This window comes from Dama dama, chromosome 25 (assembly GCF_033118175.1).
Source record: "Dama dama isolate Ldn47 chromosome 25, ASM3311817v1, whole genome shotgun sequence".
Lineage (NCBI taxonomy): Eukaryota > Metazoa > Chordata > Mammalia > Artiodactyla > Cervidae > Dama > Dama dama.
Genome location: NC_083705.1, coordinates 40,045,583 through 40,068,979, shown reverse-complemented (window position 1 = coordinate 40,068,979; position 23,397 = coordinate 40,045,583). Strand labels below are relative to the sequence as shown.

General features: G+C 37.7%; 1 protein-coding gene across 2 annotated transcripts in view; it reads left to right on the top strand.

Moving 5' to 3' along the window:
- RIMOC1 (RAB7A interacting MON1-CCZ1 complex subunit 1) overlaps positions 1-23,274 on the top strand; it is a 28,641-nt gene extending 5,367 nt beyond the window's left edge. Inside the window, exons 3-7 of one of the 2 annotated variants that reach the window (XM_061129874.1) lie at positions 35-178; positions 1,369-1,500; positions 5,627-5,741; positions 18,356-18,638; positions 19,418-23,274. In XM_061129874.1, coding sequence (XP_060985857.1) covers positions 35-178; positions 1,369-1,500; positions 5,627-5,741; positions 18,356-18,638; position 19,418 — 675 coding nt within the window. In that variant the 3' untranslated portion in view covers positions 19,419-23,274. Of the gene's footprint in view, positions 1-34; positions 179-1,368; positions 1,501-5,626; positions 5,742-18,355 lie in introns of both variants that reach the window. The other variant, XM_061129872.1, reaches the window with a different exon arrangement.
- Positions 23,275-23,397: the final 123 nt, after the last annotated feature.

Sequence of the window (23,397 nt, the reverse complement as noted above, 5' to 3'; positions counted from 1 at the left end):
CTTTTATATTATACTTTTTTCTCTCTTACTTCAGGCTATTTTGGACATGACATATTTTGAGGAGAACAAGCTAGTAGATGAAGATTTTCCTGAAGATTCTTCACAGAAAGTAAAAGAGTTGATCAATTTTCTTTCAGAACCAGAAATTTTGGTTAAAGAAAATAATATGCATCCAAAAGTAAGATTTGCACAACTGTGAATTATGGTGGAATGCTGCTAACTCCTGCTAGACTACCCTTTAGGATCTATGTTTTTTTTTCTTGAATGTGTCTTTGTCTCTGTTTTAAATTGACTGAAGGAGGGATATATGAGAGTTGAATGTTTCAGACTGATGTCAAAACTAAAGTATCCATTTTTATAAATATGTTTCAGAACATTTTCTATGATAAAGTTTTGCACAGTGCATAGTCATTTTCTAAAGATGCACATTTGCTGTTTCTACTCCCTTTACTTTTGCAGATGCTATGTTTTCTGGAAGATTCCTTGTAATCTTAATGACCACATCTCTGGTTCTTTCACAGTCCTCTTTCTCCTGGACATTTGCTTTCTTTCCAAGGATCATAGCATCCCTGAAGGCCTTGCATGCTTCTCTTCATCTCTGAGAAGCCTTGCTCTTTCTCTTTCTAAGCATCTCACCTCTATCCCATTCTGGAAACATAGGCAATCCCCAAGAATATCTCCTTAATCCTCTAATAGTTCTATTTTGTCTTTCTTTGACAACTTGTCCACACGCTTTTTACTGCTGTCTCTATTTCAATGATTTCCAAGATTTTTGTATCCAGCCCTGACTACTCTAAACCCATGGATCAGCAGGGAAATCCATTCATTCAGGCAAATAATTTCTCATCTTCAACTATCTGCTGGCTGTCTCTACTGAAATATCTTTGTTGCTCTCTGTTTTATCAGGGAATGCTAACTGTGGAAATAAGTAATCCCAAGTTTTAAATGATACCACATAATAAAAGTTTGATTCATTAAATTATTTTTGTATATATCTTTTCATTATTTTAATTTAGTAGTAGTAGAAAATGTTTCAAGTAACATGTATGTATTTCTGAAAACTTACTTTTTCCATCAGACTGTGGAATACTTACATTTGAAATACATTAAAGGATTTAGTTACTAAAACACTTGAATATCAGTTAGCTAGAAATATTTGTAAATTGGAGTAGCTATTTTAATTTTTATGTAGCAATAGATGTCTGTATTTCTAATTGATTCAAAGTAAGTCATTCCTGTGTAGGTTGCTAAGTAAAGGGCAGATTTTTATGAAATGAATATTTTTAATTTCTCAATATTTTGAAATTTAATTTTTATTTTTACAGACATGAAGTTTCTCTTCTTAACTGAGTCTTTGTTGTATTTTAGCACTGCAGTTTGCTTGGAGATGAACTCCTGGAATGTCTCTCCTGGAGGCGAGGAGCCCTACTCTATATGTATTGTCATTCTCTGACCAAAAGGAGAGAATGGCTCACAAGAAAATCTGGCTTACTTAAAAAGGTAAAAAGGCAAATTCCTCATACATATTTGATTGTTGACATTTAAATGTTTCTAAAATCTGTCTTTAATATAGGATTAAGAACCAAGGAATCAAAGGGCTTGGGTTTTCATTCCAGGCCTGTACTTATCAGCTGTGTAATCTTAAATTGGACTTACTGTAAAGATTAAACAGTGTGGAAAAGAAAAACCATAAAATAACATGTGAAAATCCCTTGTAAACTGGGAAGTTTTACACTTTTTTTTATAAGTCCCAGATTTTTATTTTTTAAAATATAAGACAGATAATCTATATTAATTTCTAAGCATATTTTTTGGCCTGAAGAAAACAAACTTGGTAGTGAGCCTCTTTCTATCAGCAGATCACTCCTAAAGATTCCACATGACCCTGCTCTTAGAAAATTGTGGCTCTCTGATTTTTCCTGATTCTTCTGACCAAATCAGTAAAAGCAAAGATCCTGTCCTAATATTTGTATCACTATGGATCCTTCCTATCTTGGGTTGGTTGTACACAGTTTATGTGGGCCTGCAAATGAGAGGTCAACAGTTTCAGATGTAAAAATTTGATTATAGTATTTCCAAATTATAGTAAGTGTATCCATATTTTTAACAAGTTGCTATTGAACACATCTTTATTATCTTTATTGATTTCTTTCTCCGATGACATTTTTGACAAGTATGTTACTGAATCATGTGTTCTTGGTTAGTAATTTTTCCCTTGTTCAGCCCCTAAGTTGTGTCTGACTGTGCAGCCTGTGGAATGTAGCATGTGAGGTTCTTCTGTCCTCCACTATCTCCCAGAGTTTGCTCAAATTCATGTCCATTGAGTTGGTGGTGCTATCTGATCCTCTCCTGTTGCCTTTAGTCTTTCACAATATCAGGGTCTTTCCAGTGAGTTGACGATCACGTGGCCAAAGTATTGGCATTTCAGCTTCAGCATAAGTCCTTCCAGTGAATATTCAGAGTTGATTTCCTTTAATATTGACTGGTTTGATCTTGCAGTCCAAGGGATTCTCAAGAGTCTTCGCCAGCACCATAGCTCAACAGCATCAATTCTTCAGCATTCAGCCTTCTTTATGGTCCAACTCTCACATTCATACATGACTTATGGAAAAGCCATAGCTTTGACTATATGGACCTTTATCAGCTAAGTGATATCTCTGCTTTTTAACTACACTGTCTAGCTTTGCCATAGGTTTCCTTACAGAAGCAGACATCTTTTAATTTTATGGCTGCAGTCACTGTCTGCAGTGATTCTGGAGCTCAAGAAAATGAAATCTGTCACTGTTTTCACTTTTTTACATTCTATTTGGAATGAAGTGATGGGACCAGATGCCATGATCTTGGTATTTTTTTAGTGCTGAGTTTCAAGCCAGCTTTTTCACTCTCTTCTTTCACCTTCATTAAGAGGCTCTTTAGTTCCTCTTCGCTTTCTGCCATTAGAGTGGTATGATCTGCATATCTGAAGTTGTTGATACTTCTCCTGGCTATCTTGAGTTCAGCTTGAACTTCATCCAGTCTGGCATTTCACATGATGTACATGTACTCTACATACAAGTTAAATAAGTAGGTGACAATAAACAGCCTTGACATACTCCTTTTCCTATTTTGAACCAGTCAGTTGTTCCATGTAAGGTTCTAACTGTTGCTTCCTGACCTGCATACAGGTTTCTCAGGAGGCAGGTAGGGTGGTCTGGTATTCCAATCTCTTTTAAGAATTTTGCACAGTTTGTTGTGATCCACACAAGATTTTAGTGTAGTCAGTAAAGCAGAAATAGATGTTTTTCTGGAACTCCTTTGCTTTCTTCATGATATAGCAAATTGATGGCAAATTAGTCTCTGGTTTCTTTGCCTTTTCTAAACCCAGCTTGTACATCAGAAATTCTTGGTTCAGGTACTGCTGAAGCCTAGCTTGAAGGATTTTGAGTATAGCCTTGTTAAAATAGCACGTAAAATGAGTGTAATTTTGCAGTTGTTGAAACATTATTTGGCATTGCTGCTCTTTGGGATTGAAATGAAAACTGATCTTTTCCAGTCCTATGGCCACTGCTGAATTTTCCAAATTTGCTGGCATATTGAGTATAGTACTTTCACAGCACCATCTCTAGTATTTGAAATAGCTCAGCTGGAATTCCATCACCTTTACTAGCTTTGTCTGTAGTAATGCTTCCTGAGGGCCACTTGACTTCACACTCCAGGATGTCTGGCTCTAGGTGAGTGATCACACCATCATGGTTATCCCAGATAACCTTTTTGTATAGTTTTTGTATAGTTCTTTTTGTATAGTTCTTCTGTGTATTTTTGCCACCTCTTCTTAATCTCTTCTGCTTCTGTTAGGTTTTTACCGTTTCTGTCCCTTATGCCCATTCTTGCATGAAATGTTTCCTGGATATCTCTCATTCTCTTGACGATATCTAGTCTTTCCCATTCTGTTTTTTCCTCTATTTCTTTGCATTTTTCATTTAAGAAGGCCTTCTTATCTCTCCCTGCTCTTTTTGGAATTCGGCATTCAGTTGGGTATATATTTTCCTTTTTCCCTTGCCTCTCACTTTTCTTCTTTTCACAGCAATTTCTAAAACCTCCTCAGACAATCTCTTTGTCTTCTTGCATTTCTTTTTCTCTGGGATGGTGTTGGTCACTGCCTCCTGTATAATGTTATGAACTTCTGTCCATAGTTCTTCAGGCACTCTGTCTATCAGATCTAATCCCTTGAATCTGTTTGTCACTTCCACTGTATATAATCATTAGGGATTTTATTAGGTCATGCTTGAATGGTCTAGTGGTTTTCCCTACTTTCTTCAATTTAAGCTTGAATTTTGCAATAAGTAGCTCATGATCTGAGCCACAGTCGGCTCCAGGTCTTATTTTTGTGACTGTATACAGCTTCTCCATCTTTATCTGTGAAGAACATAATCAGTCTAATTTTGGTATTGACCATCTGGTGATGGTGATGTCCATGTGTAGAGTTGCCTCCCATGTTGTTGGAAAAGGGTGTTTGCTATGGCCAGCATGTTTTCTTGACAGAATTCTGTTAGCTTTTGCCTTGCTTCATTTTGTACTCCAAGGCCAAACTTGGCTGTTATTCTGAGTATCTCTTGCCTTACTACTTTGTATTCCAGTCCCTTGTGATAGAAAGGACATCTTTTTTTTTTTTTTTTTTTTGGTGATAATTCTAGAAGGTCTTGTAGGTCATCATAGAACCATTCAACTTCAGCTTCTTTGGCATCAGTGGTTGGAGTGTACACTGGGATTACTGTGAATGTTGAATGTTTTGCCTTGGAAGGGAACCAAGATCATTCTGTCATTTTTGAAGTTGCACCCAAGTACTGCATTTTGGACTCTGTGAGGGCTCCTCCACTGCTTCTAAGGAGTTTGTGCCCACAGTAGTAGATATAATGGTCACCTGAATTAAATCCGCCCATTCCTATCCATTTTAGTTCACTGATTCCTAAGATGTTGATGTTCAATCTTGCCACCTCCTGCTTGACTACCTCCAATTTACCTTGATTCGTGGACCTTACATTCCAAGTTCCTATGCAGTTTTGTTCTTTATAGCTTTGGACTATACTTTCATCAGCAGAGACATCCACTACTGGCATCATTTCTGCTTTGGCCCAGCTGCTTCATTCTTTCTGGGGCTATTAGTAATTGCCCTCTGCCCAGTAGCATGTTAGACACCTTTTAACCTTGGGGTCTTGTCTTCCAGTGTCATATGTTTTTGCCTTTTTATACTGTTCATAGGGTTCTTCAGTCAAGAATACTGGAGTGGGCTGCCATTTCCTCCTCCAGTAGACCACATTTTGTCAAAACTCTTGATTATGACCCATCATTTTGTATGGCCCTGCACAGCATGGTTCATGAGTTAAAAAGCCCCTTCACCACAACAGCACTGTGATCCTTGAAGGTTTTTTCCCCCCATACCCTTTTACTAATTGGAGGGTTATACTTTAAAATACCCTTTAAAATATTTCAAGGTAGTGGGTCCTTACAGCATTGTAATGTAATAACCATAAGACATATCTAGTAATAACTAATAGCAAGTATTCTCCTGAGTAAAAATATTAACATTTGAAGTTTCTATAGCTCTGCATTTAATAACCTGGATTCTTTGTTTCTGACTTTCATTTAGTACCTTGTTGATGGAATCAGTTACTTACTACAGATGCTGAATTTTCGGTGTCCCATCCAGTTAAATGAAGGAGTTTCTTTCCAAGACCTAGACACAGCTAAATTACTAAGTGAAGGTAATATTTCTTTTTTCAGTTTCCTCAGTGTTTCAGAGTATTTTAATATTTTAAAATGTTTCTTAGATTAACTGATTTAAGTAAATTTCAAGGTTTACATTACAGACGAAATAATAATAAAAGGTTTTTTTAAAAATTGAAAGTCTTCTCATGTAATACATAAAAGTACTGCTAATTTCTGTTTAATAGTTTAAAGAAATTAATTTATCATATTGCTTTTACTTTCTTTGCATCCCTACCCAGCCCTGATCAGGCTCTAGGTTTGGCTTCTTGTAACAGGGACTAGAAGTAACTTAAAAAAAGAATAAATTTACTGCTTTTTCACTTAAAAAAGGTCCATAGCTGGTTATGGTGACTTCATGGCATCAAATTTCTATCTTTTTCCTCTATCATCTTTTGAAGTAGAGCCCTGTGGCTTCAGAGGGACGTGCTTTATAGAATTCATATAAACAGTATTTGCCAGAATTGTGCAACAGGCATCCCTGTTGAGGACATTGCTTCTATTTTCAGTATCTCAAGATGCTGCTGGAGCTCCTTCTGTTTTAGCTATGTTTTAGTCTCTAGGAATGGCAAAAGGAAGTTTCTTTCAGCCAAGTCTTACAGCCTTCTTAGAAACTTGTTACAACACTGAGAACACTTCTGCCAACATTTCACTGGCCAGAATTTAATCACAGAGCATCATATAGCTACAAGGGAATCTGGGATGTATTGCCCTTTACATTATACCTTGCCATCCCTAGTAAAGTCTCTTGACTAAGAAAGAAGGGAAGACTGCATGTTGCATGGTACCTGCTGGTTTCTGTCATAAACATCTGTGCACTTAAAAATGTTAGGAACTGGAAGTAGAGCATTGTTTGGGTTTTAGACTGAGGTTTGAGAGGGAAGAACCATATATTTTTAGTGTCTCTTTACAGATGGAAGAACTGAGGTCCTGATAAGTCTGGTAAGGTCACATAGCTGGCAAAAGATGTTAGATTATATATGTAAACTTTCTTTTATGCTTCATGTGAAATTCTGGGGAAATTTTGATGGGAAAAATCAAACATGGGGAAGAAGAAGACGACTTAGGGAAGATTCTGTGTTTTAATTTTATAAGGGTGTTTTAATTCTTCTTTGTTAACTGCTGTAGACTTTTCCTTTCTATTAGAAAACATTGGCATGGAAAAAAAAAACACTGTGAATTAAGTGCCATTAACATATATGCCTGGCTACTGGTGTCCAAAAGTTTCCCTTCAGTTTATTCAGGCAAATGGCTTGTCCTTAAAAAACTTGTTGTGGATATAAAGTGCTCCTTCAGTGAGCATGATGTTTTGACAAACATGATGTTTTGACAAATGTGTTTTGATTTATTAGTGAGAAGTATTTATTCCAGGTAACTAGTGAATTGGTTAGCTGCATTGAAAATGAGCTTTCTAAAATTTCCTCACCCTCATGGAAGAAAAAGCAGAGATGGATATTAAAGCTTATTTAAACTCCAGTACTCTTGCCTGAAAGTCCCCTGGACAGAAGAGCCTGGTAGGCTACAGTCCATGGGGTTGCTGAGAGTCGGACACGGCTGAGTGATTCCACTTTCACTTTTCATCCATTGGAGAAGGAAATGGCAACCCACTCCAGTGTTCTTGCCTGGAGAATCCCAGGGGCAGGGGAGCCTGGTGGGCTGCTATCTATGGGGTCGCACAGAGTTGGTCACGACTGAAGCGACTTAGCAGCAGTAGCAAACTCAAAGAAAAAGGCACAATATTTCCCTTATTCTCCCATTTCTAGTCATAAAGTTATATATTCTCATGGCCTGGAATGTTTTTTATCACTATCCTTGTGATACTGGTCTTCTTTTAGATTATAATTGATTACATTTGCCTCTACCTTCCATTGCTTCTTGGACAGTGGAATCAGGCACAGATAGGGTCTCTTTTTCCAGGAAACAATAAAGCAAGATCAGCTCCCTAGCAGTTTTGCCACAGGAGTCAGTCCTCTTGGTGTTGGCTTGCTCTCAACTAAAGTAGTTTGTTCTTCCCTACTTGATTCCTTGAGATGTATACTAGTAGCCAGGAAGCCTACTTTTCATAGGCTAAATTACTCTTAAGACCCTGGTGGAGTGGTTCTAAGTTGTTTTTCTTTTTAAATTTTGTTAGCCAGTATAAAAAGCATAATTTGGAATAATTATTATTTTTTCTTCTTTAGGCTATGCTGTATCTTCGTTGCTGCACAGGCTATTCTCTAGTTGCTGTGAATGGGGGCTACTCTCTAGTTGCAATGCACGGGCTTCTCATTAGGATGGCTTTTGTTGTTGTGGAGCAGGGCTCTAGGGCATGTGGGCTTCAGTAGTTGGGGCCCATGGGTTCTAGAGTGCAGGCTCAGTAGTTGTGGCACACAGACTTTAGTTGCTCTGCAGCATGTGGCATCTTCCCAGATCAGATATCAAACCTGTGTCTCCTGCATTGGCAGGTGAATTCTTTACCACTGAGCCACAAGGGAAGCCCCAGAATAGTTCTTTTTTTTTTTCCATTTATTTTTATTAGTTGGAGGCTAATTACTTTACAATACTGCAGTGGGTCTTGTCATACATTGACATGAATCAGCCATGGATTTACATGTAATCCCCATCCCGATCCCCCCTCCCACCTCCCTCTCTGCCCAATCCCTCTGGGCCTTCCCAGTGCACCAGGCCTGAGCACTTGTCTCCTGCATCCAACCTCGGCTGGTGATCTGTTTCACTATAGATAATATACATGTTTCAATGCTGTTCTCTCAAAACATCCCACCCTCGCCTTCTCCCACAGAGTCCAAAAGTCTGTTCTGTACATCTGTGTCTCTTTTTCTGTTTTGCATATAGGGTTATCGTTACCATCTTTCTAAATTCCATATATATGTGTTAGTATGCTGTAATGTTCTTTATCTTTCTGGCTTACTTCACTCTGTATAATGGGCTCCAGTTTCGTCCATCTCATTAGAACTGATTCAAATGAATTCTTTTTAATGGCTGAGTAATATTCCATGGTGTATATGTACTCTTCCTTATCCATTCATCTGCTGATGGGCATCTAGGTTGCTTCCACATCCTGGCTATTATAAACAGTGCTGCGATGAACATTGGGGTGCACGTGTCTCTTTCAGATCTGGTTTCCTCAGTGTGTATGCCCAGAAGTGGGATTGCTGGGTCATATGGCAGTTCTATTTCCAGTTTTTTAAGAAATCTCCACACTGTTCTCCATAGCAGCTGGACTAGTGTGCATTCCTACCAACAGTGTAAGAGGGTTCCCTTTTCTCCACACCCTCTCCAGCATTTATTGCTTGTAGACTTTTGGATAGCAGCCATCCTGACTGGAGTGTAATGGTACCTCATTGTAGTTTTGATTTCCATTTCTCTGATGATGAGTGATGTTGAGCATCTTTTCATGTGTTTATTAGCCATCTGTATGTCTTCTTTTTTTTTTTTTTTTTTGTGTATGTCTTCTTTGGAGAAATGTCTGTTTAGTTCTTTGGCCCATTTTTGATTGGGTTATTTATTTTTCTGGAATTGAGCTGCAGGAGTTGCTTGTATATTTTTGAGATTAATCCTTTGTCTGTTTCTTCATTTGCTATTATTTTCTCCCAATCTGAGGGCTGTCTTTTCACCTTGCTTATAGTTTTCTTTGTTGTGCAAAAGCTTTTAAGTTTCATTAGGTCCCATTTGTTTAGTTTTGCTTTTCTTTCCAATATTCTGGGAGGTGGGTCATAGAGGATCCTGCTGTGATTTATGTCGGAGAGTGTTTTGCCTATGTTCTCCTCTAGCAGTTTTATAGTTTCTGGTCTTACATTTAGATCTTTAATCCATTTTGAGTTTTGTGTATGGTGTTAGAAAGTGTTCTAGTTCCATTCTTTTACAAGTGGTTGACCGGTTTTCCCAGCACCACTTGTTAAAGAGGTTGTCTTTTTTCCATTGTATATCCTTGCCTCCTTTGTCGAAGATAAGACGTCCATAGGTCCTGGATTTATCTCTGGGCTTTCTATTCTTTTCCATTGATCTTTATTTCTCTCTTTGTGCCAGTACCATACTGTCTTGATGACTGTGGCTTTGTAGTATGAAGTATGGCTATGTAGTCTGAAGTCAGGCAGGTTGATTCCTCCAGTTCCATTCTTCTTTCTCAAGATTACTTTGGCTATTCAAGGTTTTTTGTATTTCCATACAAATTGAGAAATTATTTGTTCTAGTTCTGTGAAAAATACTGTTGGTAGGTTAATAGGGATTGCATTGAATCTATAGATTGCTTTGGGTAGAATAGCCATTTTGACAATATTGATTCTTCCAATCCATGAACACGGTATGTTTCTCCATCTGTTTGTGTCCTCTTTGATTTCTTTCATCAGTGTTTTATAGTTTTCTATGTATAGGTCTTTTGTTTCTTTAGGTAGATATACTCCTAAGTATTTTATTCTTTCTGTTGCAATGGTGAATGGTATTGTTTCCTTAATTTCTCTTTCTGTTTTTTCATTGTTAGTGTATAGGAATGCAAGGGATTTCTGTGTGTTAATTTTATATCCTGCAACTTTACTATATTTGTTGATTAGCTCTAGTAATTTTCTGGTAGAGTCTTTAGGGTTTTCTATGTAGAGGATCATGTCATCTGCAAACAGTGAGAGTTTCACTTCTTCTTTTCCTATCTGGATTCCTTTTACTTCTTTTTCTGCTCTGATTGCTGTGGCCAAAACTTCCAACACTATGTTGAATAGTAGTGGTGAGAGTGGGCACCCTTGTCTTGTTCCTGATTTCAGGGGAAATGCTTTCAATTTTTCACCATTGAGGGTAATGCTTGCTGTGGGTTTGTCATATATAGCTTTTGTTATGGTGAGGTATGTTCCTTCTATTCCTGCTTTCTGGAGAGTTTTAGTCATAAATGGGTGTTGAATTTGTCAAAGGCTTTCTCTGCATCTATTAAGATAATCATATGGTTTTTATTTCAATTTGTTAATGTGGTGTATTACATTGATTGATTTGCGGATATTAAAGAATCCTTGCATTCCTGGGATAAAGCCCACTTGGTCATGGTGTATGATTTTTTTAGTATGTTGTTGGATTCTGTTTGCTAGAATTTTGTTAAGGATTTTTGCATCTATGTTCATCAGTGATATTGACCTGTAGTTTTCTTTTTTTGTGGCATCTTTGTCTGGTTTTGGAATTAGGGTGATGGTGGCCTCATAGAATGAGTTTAGAAGTTTACCTTCTTCTGCAATTTTCTGGAAGAGTTTGAGTAAGATAGGTGTTAGCTCTTCTCTAAATTTTTGGTAGAATTCAGCTGTGAAACCATCTGGTCCTGGCCTTTTGTTTGCTGGAAGATTTCTGATTACAGTTTCGATTTCCTTACTTGTGATGGGTCTGTTAAGATCTTCTATTTCTTCCTGGTTCAGTTTTGGAAAGTTAGACTTTTCTAAGAATTTGTCCATTTCTTCCAAGTTGTCCATTTTATTGGCATAGAGCTGCTGGTAGGAGTCTCTTATGATCCTTTGTATTTCAGTGTTGTCTGTTGTGATCTCTCCATTTTCATTTCTAATTTTGTTAATTTGGTTCTTCTCCCTTTGTTTCTTAATGAGTCTTGCTAATGGTTTGTCACTTTTGTTTATTTTTTCAAAAAACCAGCTTTTAGCTTTGTTGATTTTTGCTATGGTCTCTTTAGTTTCTTTTGCATTTATTTCTGCCCTAGTTTTTAAGATTTCTTTCCTTCTGCTAACCCTGGGGTTCTTCATTTCTTCCTTCTCTAGTTGCTTTAGGTGTAGAGTTAGGTTATTTATTTGACTTTTTTCTTGTTTCTTGAGGTAGGCCTGTAATGCTATGAACCTTCCCCTTAGCACTGCTTTTACAGTGTCCCATAGGTTTTGGGTTGTTGTGTTTTCATTTTCATTCATTTCTATACATATTTTGATTTCTTTTTTGATTTCTTCTATGATTTGTTGGTTATTCATAAGCATGTTATTTAGCCTCCATATGTTTGAATTTTTAACAATTTTTTTCCTGTAATTGAGATCTAATCTTACTGCACTGTGGTCAGAAAAGATGACTGGAATGATTTCAGTTTTTTTGAATTTACCAAGGCTAGATTTATGGCCCAGGATGTGATCTCTTCTGGAGAAGGTTCTGCGTGCACTTGAGAAAAAGGTGAAGTTGATTGTTTTGGGGTGAAATGTCCTATAGATATCAATTAGGTCTAGCTGGTCCATTGTGTCATTTAAGGTTTGTGTTTCCTTGTTAATTTTCTGTTTAGTTGATCTATCCATAGTTGTGAGTGGGGTATTAAAGTCTCCCACTATTATTGTGTTGCTATTAATTTCCTCTTTCATACTTGTTAGTGTTTGCCTTACATATTGCAGTGCTCCTATGTTGGGTGCATATATATTTATAATTGTTATATCTTCTTGGATTCATCCTTTGATCATTATGTAGTGTCCTTCTTTTCTCTTTTCACAGCCTTTATTTGAAAGTCTATTTTATCTGATATGAGTATTGCGACTCCTGCTTTCTTTTGTTCTCCGTTTGCATGAAATATTTTTTTCCAGCCCTTCACTTTTAGTCTGTATGTGTCTCTTGTTTTGAGATGGGTCTCTTGTAGACAGCATATATAGGGGTCTTGTTTTTGTATCCATTCAGCCAGCCTTTGTCTTTTGGTTGGGGTATTCAACCCATTTACATTTAAGGTAATTATTGATAGGTATGGTCCCGTTGCCATTTACTTTGTTGTTTTGGGTTCACGTTTATACAGCCTTTCTACATTTCCTGTCTAGAGAAGATCCTTTAGCATTTGTAGAAGAGCTGGTTTGGTGGTGCTGAATTCTCTCAGCTTTTGCTTGTCTGTAAAGCTTTTGAATTCTCCTTCATATCTGAATGAGATCCTTGCTGGGTACAGTAATCTAGGTTGAGGTTATTCTCTTTCATTACTTTAAGTATGTCCTGCCATTCCCTTCTGGCCTGGAGGGTTTCTATTGATAGATCAGCTGTTATCCTTATGGGAATCCCTTTGTGTGTTATTTGTTGTTTTTCCCTTCGCTGCTTTTAATATTTGTTCTTTGTGTTTGATCTTTGTTAATTTGATTAATATGTGTCTTGGGGTGTTTCGCCTTGGGTTTATCCTGTTTGGGACTCTCTGGGTTTCTTGGACTTGGGTGGCTATTTCCTTCCCCATTTTAGGGAAGTTTTCAGCTATTATCTCCTCGAGTATTTTCTCATGGCCTTTCTTTTTGTCTTCTTCTTCTGGGACTCCTATGATTCGAATGTTGGGGCGTTTCACATTGTCCCAGAGGTCCCTGAGCTTGTCCTCATTTCTTTTGATTCTTTTTTCTTTTTTCCTCTCTGCTTCATTTATTTCCACCATTTTATCTTCTACCTCACTTATCCTATCTTCTGCCTCCGTTATTCTACTCTTGGTTCTCTCCATAGTGTTTTTGATCTCATTTATTGCATTATTCATTTTTAATTGACTCTTTTTTATTTCTTCTAGGTCTTTATTAAACATTTCTTGCATCTTCTTAATCTTTGTCTCCAGGCTATTTATCTGTAACTCCATTTTGTTTTCAAGATTTTGGATCATTTTTATTATCATTATTCTAAATTCTTTTTCAGGTAGATTCCCTGTCTCCTCCTCTTTTGTTTGACTTGGTGGGCATTTTTCATGTTCCTTTACCTGTTGGGTATTTCTCTGCCTTTTCATCTTGTTTAGATTGCTGTGTCTGGAGTGGGCTTTCTGTATTCTGGAGTTCTGTGGTTCCTTTTTATTGTGGAGGATTAACCCAGTGGGTGGGGTTAGACGATTGGCTTGTCAAGGTTTCCTGGTTAGGGAAGCTTGCGTCGGTGTTCTGGTGCATGGAACTGGATTTCTTCTCTCTGGAGTGCAATGGAGTGCCCAGTAATGAGATTTGATACGGGTCTATGTGTTAGGTGTGACTTTGGGCAGCCTGTATGTTGACGTTCAGGGCTGTGTTCCTGCGTTGCTGGAGAATTTGTGTGGTATGTCTTGCTCTGAAACTTACTGGCTCTTGGGTGGTGGTTGGTTTCAGTGTAGGTATGGAGGCTGTTGGATGGTCTCTTACTACTTAATGTTCTGTGTAGTCAGGAATTTTCTGGTGTTCTCAGGTTTTGGGCTTAAGTCTCCTGCCTCTGGATTTCAGTTTTATTCTTCCAGTAGTCTCAAGACTTCTCCAACTATACAGCACCGATAATAAAACTTCTAGGTTAATGGTGAAAAGATTCTCCACTGTGAGGGACACCCAGAGAGGTTCACAGAGTTACATGAAAAAGAGGAGAGGGAGGAGGGAGATAGAGATAAGCAGGAGGAGAAAAAAGGGGACTCAAGAGGAGAGAGACAGATCTACGCAGTTGTCTGTTCCCAGAGTGTTCTCCGTAGCCCAGACACCCACAAAGATTCACAGAATTGGATTGGGAAGAGAAGGGGAAAGGAGGAAATAAAGGTGTTCTGAGGTAGAAAACAGAGAGTCAAAAGTGGGAGAGAGTGATCAACACACTCCTGAGTAAAAATGGGAACTGAATATTGGATTCTTAAATGTCCAAAATTTATATCACATACTGAAAAACAAAGATTAAAAATCTAGAGTAGAGGTTAGACTCTTAAAAATACAATATTAAAAACAAAAACAAAAAGTTTTAGAAATATATATAAAGTTTGGTTTAAAAATTGGCTTCTCTTGTTTTTTGCAAGGTTATAGTGAAATGAAAATGAAAACTAAGGAGTAGTAGAGGAGTAATAGAGGACTTTAAAAGAAAATAAGAGAAAAAGAAAAAAAAGAACAAGAAAAAAGTTTTTTTCCTAATTAAAAAAAAATCGTAAAAATATATGAAAATGAAAGTTAAGGAGTAATGGGCGAGTAATAGGGAATTTTAAAAGAGAAGAAAGAGAAAAAATAAAAAAAAAAATTTTTTTAATTTAAAAAAATAGTAAAAATATATCTAGGAATTTCTCTGGAGCTGTTGCGGTCAGTGTAGGTTCGGTTCAGTTTCAGATAGGTCCTCGTTTCAGTTTACACTTCTCGGTATCTATAGGCCCCTTCCGGTGTCGTCGGTGTTGCCTACAGGGATTTTAATCGGTTGCACCAGTCCCTTCTGAAGAGGTTCCCTTTGTTTATTTGACTTCTGTTTGCTGGTCTCTTCAGTGTCTAATTTCCGCCCTGACACAGGCGGGCGGAGGTGGTCTCTTGTTCAGGTTCGCTAGTTCCATCGCGCTGTGGGGAGGGGTGGGCGCTGTTTTCCCCGTCTACGCTGCTCAGGCTCCCGGCTGCTCTATATGGAGTGTGCCCTGCGTTGCGTGCGGTTCCAGTTTTCGGGTACTCCACAAAAGCGCGGACTCGGTTGCGCCTGCGTTTTGTGCCTTCCCCGGCCGGAGCAGCTCAGGCAGCCCGGAGCTTGACGGGAGCATTCTCCCCGGGTGCAGTGCGCCTTCTCCCCTCCGGGCCCCAGCCTCAGTTTTCGCTGGAGCCAGTTGGGTGCGTGCGCCCCGTGTTTAGCCGCGACCCTCCTGGCGGATGTCGACCATCCAGAATTTCAGGAAGTCTTTGGTTAGAAACTGGAGGCCTGTTTGCAGTGTGGTAGGGGATGCCGCCTCTGGGGCCGAGTTTGCCCCTTTCCCCTACCCCCGCCTCCTGCCTCCGGCGGGGCTGGGCCGGTCCGCAGGCGCCTAGCACCTCTGGACTTGCTCGGTCCCTTTGTTCTGCAAACGGCCGGCAGTGTGTTGAGGCCGGTTAATTTTCTCTCTCTTTTGCTGTCCCACAGTTTAAGTTGGTATCTCACAAAAGCTCCTTCCGATTGCCCTCAGGGCACTCAGGCCCGGACCTTACCCTAAGCAATGCCGCCTGCTCCTCTCTTTTCTGCCCCCACTTGCTGGTGGCCGATGCGGGTGTGTGGGGTACTTTTCTGCTGGGAGTTGCTTTTAGGCACGTAATCTGTGGGTTTTATTTATTTTTCCTCCCAGTTAGGTTGCCCTCTGAGATTTGAAAACTTCCCCCAGACCCGCCAGTGCGAGGGTTTCCTGGTGTTTGGAAACATCAAAACTTTTGTGGCCAGATCTTAATGATAGTTTGCCTGATTTTGGATAAAACTCAAAGCAATGTATGCTTTCAATGATTTTTATGTATTTTTAGAAGGTGAGATAATCATTTTGTCTTTTGTTCATTACCTGTATGCCATTAAATTTTTTGCTTTTAGAAATTATCAAGTAATGTAGTCAGTAAACCTTTTTACTTCATTTGTGTTACATTATTCTGTGGGCCCTTATAAAAATAGCCTTGTCATTATAACCCTGGAGTTAAATAGGTTAAAGGACTGTTCAGCTATGTGCATCCTTGGTTTATGCCCTTTTTATGCCACTAAGAGCCTCCCATCCTGGCAGTCTTTGGCTCATTGCTTAGCCCAGAACCTGGATTTCAGATCTTTTGAAGGAGGAGCTCTGAATTGAGATCACTAATTGCCTGGGTAGCTTGTTAAAAAGACTGATTTCTCTGTATCGCCTGAAGTTTCTGATTCAATGTCTGGAGTCCAGGAATCTATTTTTATTACCTCCTGTAATTATGATGCAGTCAGATTTAGACATCACTGCTTCTAGAGAATGCCGGTCTGGCCACTTTTTTTTTTTTTTTACCATAAAAGTCTCCGCCATCACTCTTACTTCATGAATTATTCATCCTCTCCCTCCCTTCATCCCCTACTCTCACATATATGTTCACTAAGCATATGAACAGTACATAGTGAAGTATTTTACTGAAAACCATGCTGAACCTTAGCAAAAAAATATCAGAGAAAATTTATAGCACCAAAAGCTGTGTAACTAGAGAGTAATAGATTCCTTGAGAGAGTAGGGAGCGAGGAAGAATATTTTTTATGTTGTTTATCTCTTCCCTTGGTATTTTGAAACAGTTTAGCATAGTTTACGGACCAGCAGTCTCACCCTAGATCCTAAGGCTTTGTTAAAAATGCAGGTTCATAGATACAATCCCATACCTGAATCTGCAAGTTTTGGAGGTGGGAATCCAGCAACCAGCATTTCAGCATGTCCTCCAGGTAATTCTAGTAAAGTTTGAAAACCACTCTTTAGTATATTTAGTATAGTTCTTTCGCTCCTCAGAGACGCCTTCCTATAGGATATCTGTGTACCTTTCTTAGCCATCACTCCTTGTTAGTATAAAGAATGAGGCTAGTTTCGAGTTGGGTGTAAACTGGATGCCAGATCTCCCTTAAGCAAACACTTCTCATCTTTCCCATGTGGCCTTACTTTGTGGGACTTACTTCAGCTCTTCCTTCTGAAGATCTAGTCTGCTTAAAAGTTCAACCTTTCATTCAATTTTGCTCCTATCTCCTTACTTTACCAGTCTTCTTAGGAATAATTAGGGTGTAAGATTATAAAAATGAGAAAGGATATGCATTTGGTGAAATGCCCTATCTAATATGAAATATAATTCTGGAGTGAAAATCATTAATTGGGGGTGGGGGAAACCCCACCAACTATTCCTTAAGAAAAGTTCACAAAATTAAGGAGAGTATGTGGAATCTTGATTTTTGCAAACTGGGGGCCTAAAGAGCTGTGATTAATTGTACAAAGTTAGTGATTTTTATCCAGATCCTCTCAGATTCTAGGTCTGTTTCTTTTTACATTCTGAATAACATCTAATACTATTCTAGCTTTTTCTCTGAAGATTTTGATCTTTTAACTATGAAGAAATGAAATGAAAAAGAAATGATTATGGGTAATATGTACAAAACAATAAGTACAAGGCATATTACCCATAATCTTTTCTTTTCATTTCATTTCTTCATAGCTAAAAGAGAAAAAAAATCTCAGAAAAAAAGCTCGTTAAAATTCCATGAAATAAGTAGGGCATGTGGAATCCTGAGTTTTGCAAACTGAGGTTTAAAAGAGCTTTGGTGAGTTGTACAAAGTTGATCATTTATCCCCATATCTTTACTATTCTAGGGTTTTTTTTTAAATATCAAATTAATAAACTCTATGTGTCATAAATGTTTAGTTATATAATTGCCTTCTTCTATAATAAGCATGCTTTCAACTTTTGATGAAAATCCTGCAGTGTATTCCTTTTTCCTGAGAACATGAAGCATCTTGGATACAATTTAACATCTTTAGTTATTTCAAATTATATGGCCTCTAAGGGACATGATTATGCAGGATTGTATCTGTACACTATTGTAGAAATATAGGAACTGTATTACTGATCCTTGAGTATACCCCCTAAATAAAAGTTCTGTTCATGAATGGGATCGAGGGAATCTCTGAGTAGTATTCGGAATATGGAATGCACGTTTCTGGGAGAGGTTCCATTGATTTAGATTAGATTTTCAAACAGATCCTAGAGATAATCCCAGAAAGGTGAATACACGAACCTAAATGATTCTTTAAAAATAATTTTTTGGGGAGGGTGGGATTGGGCTTCTTTTATAGATAAAGTAGAGATGGAAATGTCAATGAAATGAGGATTGTATTAAGTGATATTTGGCTTTTTAAAGTATAGCTGTAAAATGAGAAGGAAAAATGCTTAATGATATAAAAGGATTTTATTAGAGTCTTAATCATTAGGGTTTCTTTTAAAGTTTTTAAATTCTAATCTCTCAACTTAAATGACTTTCCTAGGAATATTTAGTGACATTCATTTGCTGGCTATGATGTACAGTGGAGAAATGTGTTATTGGGGATTGAAGCATTGTGCAGATCAACAGCCAGAAAATCACGAAATGGATACTGGCATTTCTGGAGCAAGCTATGCTACACATAAAGAACCCTTGGATTTCCGAGAAGTAGGAGAGAAAATTTTGAAAAAGTATGTATTTGTATGCGAAGGACCCCTGAAAGAACAAGAATGGAATACAACAAATGCAAAACAAATTTTAAACTTCTTTCAGCATCACACTAACTAGTAAGTTCTTCTAGTCCTTTTCAAATAGAAAAACAAAAAGACTCAGGAATGAAAATTCCAGAAAAGAAGACATATTGATACTGAATTTAAGAACATTACACTACATAAAGATAGCCAGCATGGTTACCCTTTTTTAAATGCCATTACTGTCTTTCACTATATATTCTTAAACCTGTGAAGGAATGATTCTTTAATTTCTGAAATGGCATTTGCATTATTCTAACTCAACCTGAACTACAGATATCCTGTGACTAATATTAAGAAGGAATCCAATTTATCTCTGTAAAGATTTTTTCTGTTATTAATACTTTAGATTTTTTTTATTGTGGTACAATATACATAACATAAAATTGAACATTTTGACTGTTTTTATATTTTTTTTAGTCTCCCTCTCTTGAAGTTTGCTACACTTCAGAGATTAAATTCAAGTCACCTCTTTGCTTTGGATATATGCTATGGGTGTATTTAAAAATTGACAAAATGAAAAATTGTGACTTGTATTCATGTACCATTTCCAGAGTAAGATAAATAATGAAAGACTCCACGGAAGAATTTTTGTTTCACTACATACTACTAATGGCATTTAAAATTTTTAGTCTTTTAGGCATTTTATAAAAATTTTAAAATGATTTTTCTTCATTTGTTTAAAAGAATATGCGTGGTTTATTAAACAAATAATGAAGATAAAACCATTAGGTTAGTCTGCCATTAGTCATGTGTCTTAGGGCACATCTTTTCATACATTCTGAAATTTTAATATTTTCTGTCTTTGATTGTAGGGGTGAGTGTTAAAGGCCGAGAGCCCAGCCTGGTATCTCACTGACAGTCTTTCTGTCTACCTCAGTTCCTGTTGTCGTCTAGGGATGACCTGTCTGATACCTTGCCAGTATCCTCAATCTCTGGGCCATTGACTTCATCACATTCCAGGAACTTAACTCCCATGGCCACTCCATGAATAGCACCATCCTGAGTTTCTGTTTCTGAAATCTTCAATTTCAGTAACTAATGACATTTTCATATTTCCAACTTTGTACTTCCTCATTTTTGTTGATTTTTCTCTCTCTCTTACTTCTTTCCTATGTCTTTTGCTTCTTCAGAGCCACCTCTTACTACTACCTTTTCTCCTCACCATCAGCCCCTTTCAGAGTTTTCTTCCTTCCCTGTCCAGCCTTGGTTTTCTGTGACACCACATGAAGAGCTGTCTACAGTCCCTTCAGATCCCATCGTCCCCTTGTCCTTCAGCCTAATCATTCTTCAAGCCTTCTTTCCATATTGAATTAATCCTATCATTCCCCCTTCTTTTCTGGGATGCTGAATTCTGTGTGAAGTTCCTGCAGCCCTTCAAAGTGGAGTCACTCTAAGTATCTCACCTTCAAGGTTAGAGGAGCCCTCAGCATAAGCCATTTATCTGTCCATTTCACACTGTGACTCACGCACACCTCTGACTTGCCTCATCACTTTTCTCTGGCCATTTGTCTCCTCCCCTAGCACATGGCTCTTAGTCCTCTCTTAACAGAAATAGAGAATGTGAAGAGGTCAGCCTCTGTTTCCCCCCTTTGCCCTACTCATTTTCCTGCTTTTTTTGAGGAAAATAGGTCTCCTGCTTCATGTTGAAGACCAATTTCCCCACCTTTCCTTTCTGCCAACTTCTTCCTTTCTCCCAGGGCTTCTCTTTTTCCCAGTGCCCTATAAGTATTGCTGTTTCCCAAAGTACTATCCTTTTTCTCTTTTTCCTCCTTCTCCCCTATTTCCTTCCTACCTTTCTCCTTTTTTTTAATACTTACTCTAAATACCGTTGACCCTTGAGCAATGCAAGTTTGAACTTTGAACTATATGGGACTGCTTATACATTTTTTTTTCAATAGTTAATACTACACTTTTATACAACCAGCAGTTGGTCATATCCTCGGATATGGAGGAGTCACAATGTGGATGGCTGACTATAAGTTATATTGTGATTTTTTTACTGCCAGGAGGATTCATCCCTAATCCCCTCATTGTTCAAGGATCAACTGTACTTCTTTGTGGTGTTATTCATAACCATGGCTTCTGCCACCTGTAATCTTAGGCTGACTTCCAAACCTGCACTTTGAATCCCAACTTCTGCTCTCTAAACCTTCTTTCTAATTGCTATTAAATATCTTCACTTAGACATCCCACAGTAATTTTAAATAAATTTAATGTGTTCACACACAACTAATCGTCATCTTTCATCTAAAATCTTTTCCAGTTCATATTTTCTTTTTTTTGATCTTCCACAAAGCAGGGCAACACAGAATGCTGTAATCTGCTTTCTTCTGCCTACCTTGCCAGTCTCACCTCTGCAGCTCTTCTTGTGTGATCATATTCTAGTCCAGTGTTCCTTAGGCTCCTTTTTGATTAATGTTCTGATAGAACCTCTTGGGACAAGTGGAGAATCTCTCCCTTTCTCTGTCTCTTATTTATTCTCACACAGCTAAGAAGATTTTTATTTAATTTAGTCTTTAACAAGTTTTGCTGTGAAAACGCCTTTATGCATTCTAAGCATGAAGATTTAAATCACAGATGACCCATCCTCACTCCACCCCTTTTGGAGCATCACAATCAGTCACAAGTGTACCAGTTCCTTTTCCAATGTGCTATGTGTTTTTTTCCTTTGTTATTCTTACTACTTCTCACTGGGATGCGTTGCCCTTCTTTGTGGCCAAGGAAGTATTTTCCTTTAGGCCTCAGCCCCAGTGATATTGTGCCTGTAAGGCTTTTTCCAGCCCTTTTCAGTCAAAGTTACAAGTTTCTTCGCTTCTGCTCCCTGAATCTTCCCCTCCCATGTTATCATACTGCTTATATTGCTTTATAGTCATTTTTCTTAAAAGTTGACAAATTCCATGTTTTGAAAATTTATCTTTATGCGGAGTGCTTAATGAATGGTAGGCCCTTCGTAATGCTTTTTGAATTAATAAGAGACATGATTCTCTGCCACAAAAGGGTTTTTGATATCTGACTCCAAACTGCCATTTCCTCTGTACCAGTGGTTGACAAGGCCAAGAAGGAATTATTCCTCAGAGGAGTAAAGTATTGTTTAGATTTAGAACCAGAGGGAAAAAAGAGAATTTTGTCTTCAGAAGCTAGGGACTCCATTTTGTCTTCATGACCTTTTTGAAACAGTCCTTTTGGGTCTCTCACTGGTTGGTACACTAATGAGGGTACTGTTGGGGTGCTTTTTTTACAACTTTTTCATCCCCCGCACAATTGGAGAATAATTTATAGATCATAACAGTACAATGCTTTTTACTGTGATGTATCACGAAGCAATGAACAGTACGTTTTTATATGTTAAAGCCTGCTAAGTGAATTCTGTTTCATTTAGAATGGGTTAACTTCAAAGTACCAAATACTCCACATAAGGAAGGTACTATAATTCACTGATCAAAGTATTATAATTCACTTATCAACATGTGCCTACTACATGCTAAGTTTTATCCTTAAGCACTGAGAATATAGCTTTGTAAAACATCAGAGTTTATATTCTAGTGGAAGAAGTTAATGCATTTTAAGAAGTATAAATATAGTGTGGTGAGTGATGAGTGCTATGAATAATAAAGCAGGGTATGGGGCTAGTATGACTCTTCAGAAGGGTGCTGTTTTATTTAGGGTGATTGGGAAGACACCTCCAAGCACCTGTCTACTTCATTTGTGTCTCCCCTCTGTTTAAACACCATCAAATGTGCCATTTCATATTCAGTGTATTCATAAAATTTCTTTTTTGAAAGTTTTGATGCTGGATTAAAGAATGAATCACTTCCTAAGAACTTTTCATTTTGATCACATTTAAAGGGTTTCTCACCAATGTGGGCCTTACTAATGGGTAAGTGATAACCTAAAGGCTTTATAGAATTTATTACACTTGGAGTTCCTCTCCATTTTGAACTCCTTGATGGATTACTAAAACTTTAACTCTGTTAAAGTAATTTTCGTAATCCTTAAATTTGTATGGTTCTTTTCCAGTATGAATTTTCCCATGTTAACTAGGCTTTGAGACTTAGTTAAAGGCTTGTCTGCTTTGCTGCATTTATAGGGTTTCTGGCTACTATGAATTGTTTGATACTGATTAAAGTGCACATCATGACAGAAGACTTTCTCTTATTTCTTCATGTTCAGTAGAGTGAGGTGAGAGTCATGGCTGAAACCCCACAATAAAATTTCCCTTCTTGCCTTTACAATTCCACTGGAAATTCTGTAATGTAAGGGGGTATGGTCTCTAAAGACTTTCTCAGATGCTTTTTAATGCCATTTCTAAAAAACTCACAGCTTGCTGATACACTAGTTGTAGATCGCTTGTCACTTTTCTCACTTCACCTTCCAGGGCTCCTTTTCTGGCTCCCATAAGGATATCCCTTCTGCACAGAGTACAGGATTCCGTAGTTCTCTAGCATTACTTTCTTGTATTATTTTTTTTTAACACAGTATGAGCTATCATGTTATGAAAGTATTACATTAACATACATCTAATGTATCCACAATTAAAGTATGCATTATGTATTTGTGCTGCTGTACCTTACTGTTTTTTGTTTGTTTTCCTACTTCTAGTGAAAATTTCCAAGTAAAGTGTTTTGGAGCATATAAAATTTTTAAAAAACAATAAAACCATAATCCCATATATGTTTTTTGTTTGTTCTTTGTTTTCTTTTATATCTGGGTATTGTGTTAGAATGAAAACTTTTATCATCTTAATTTAGTGTTTATAACCAAGCATGACCTTATGGGGCCTTTCTGAGACAGA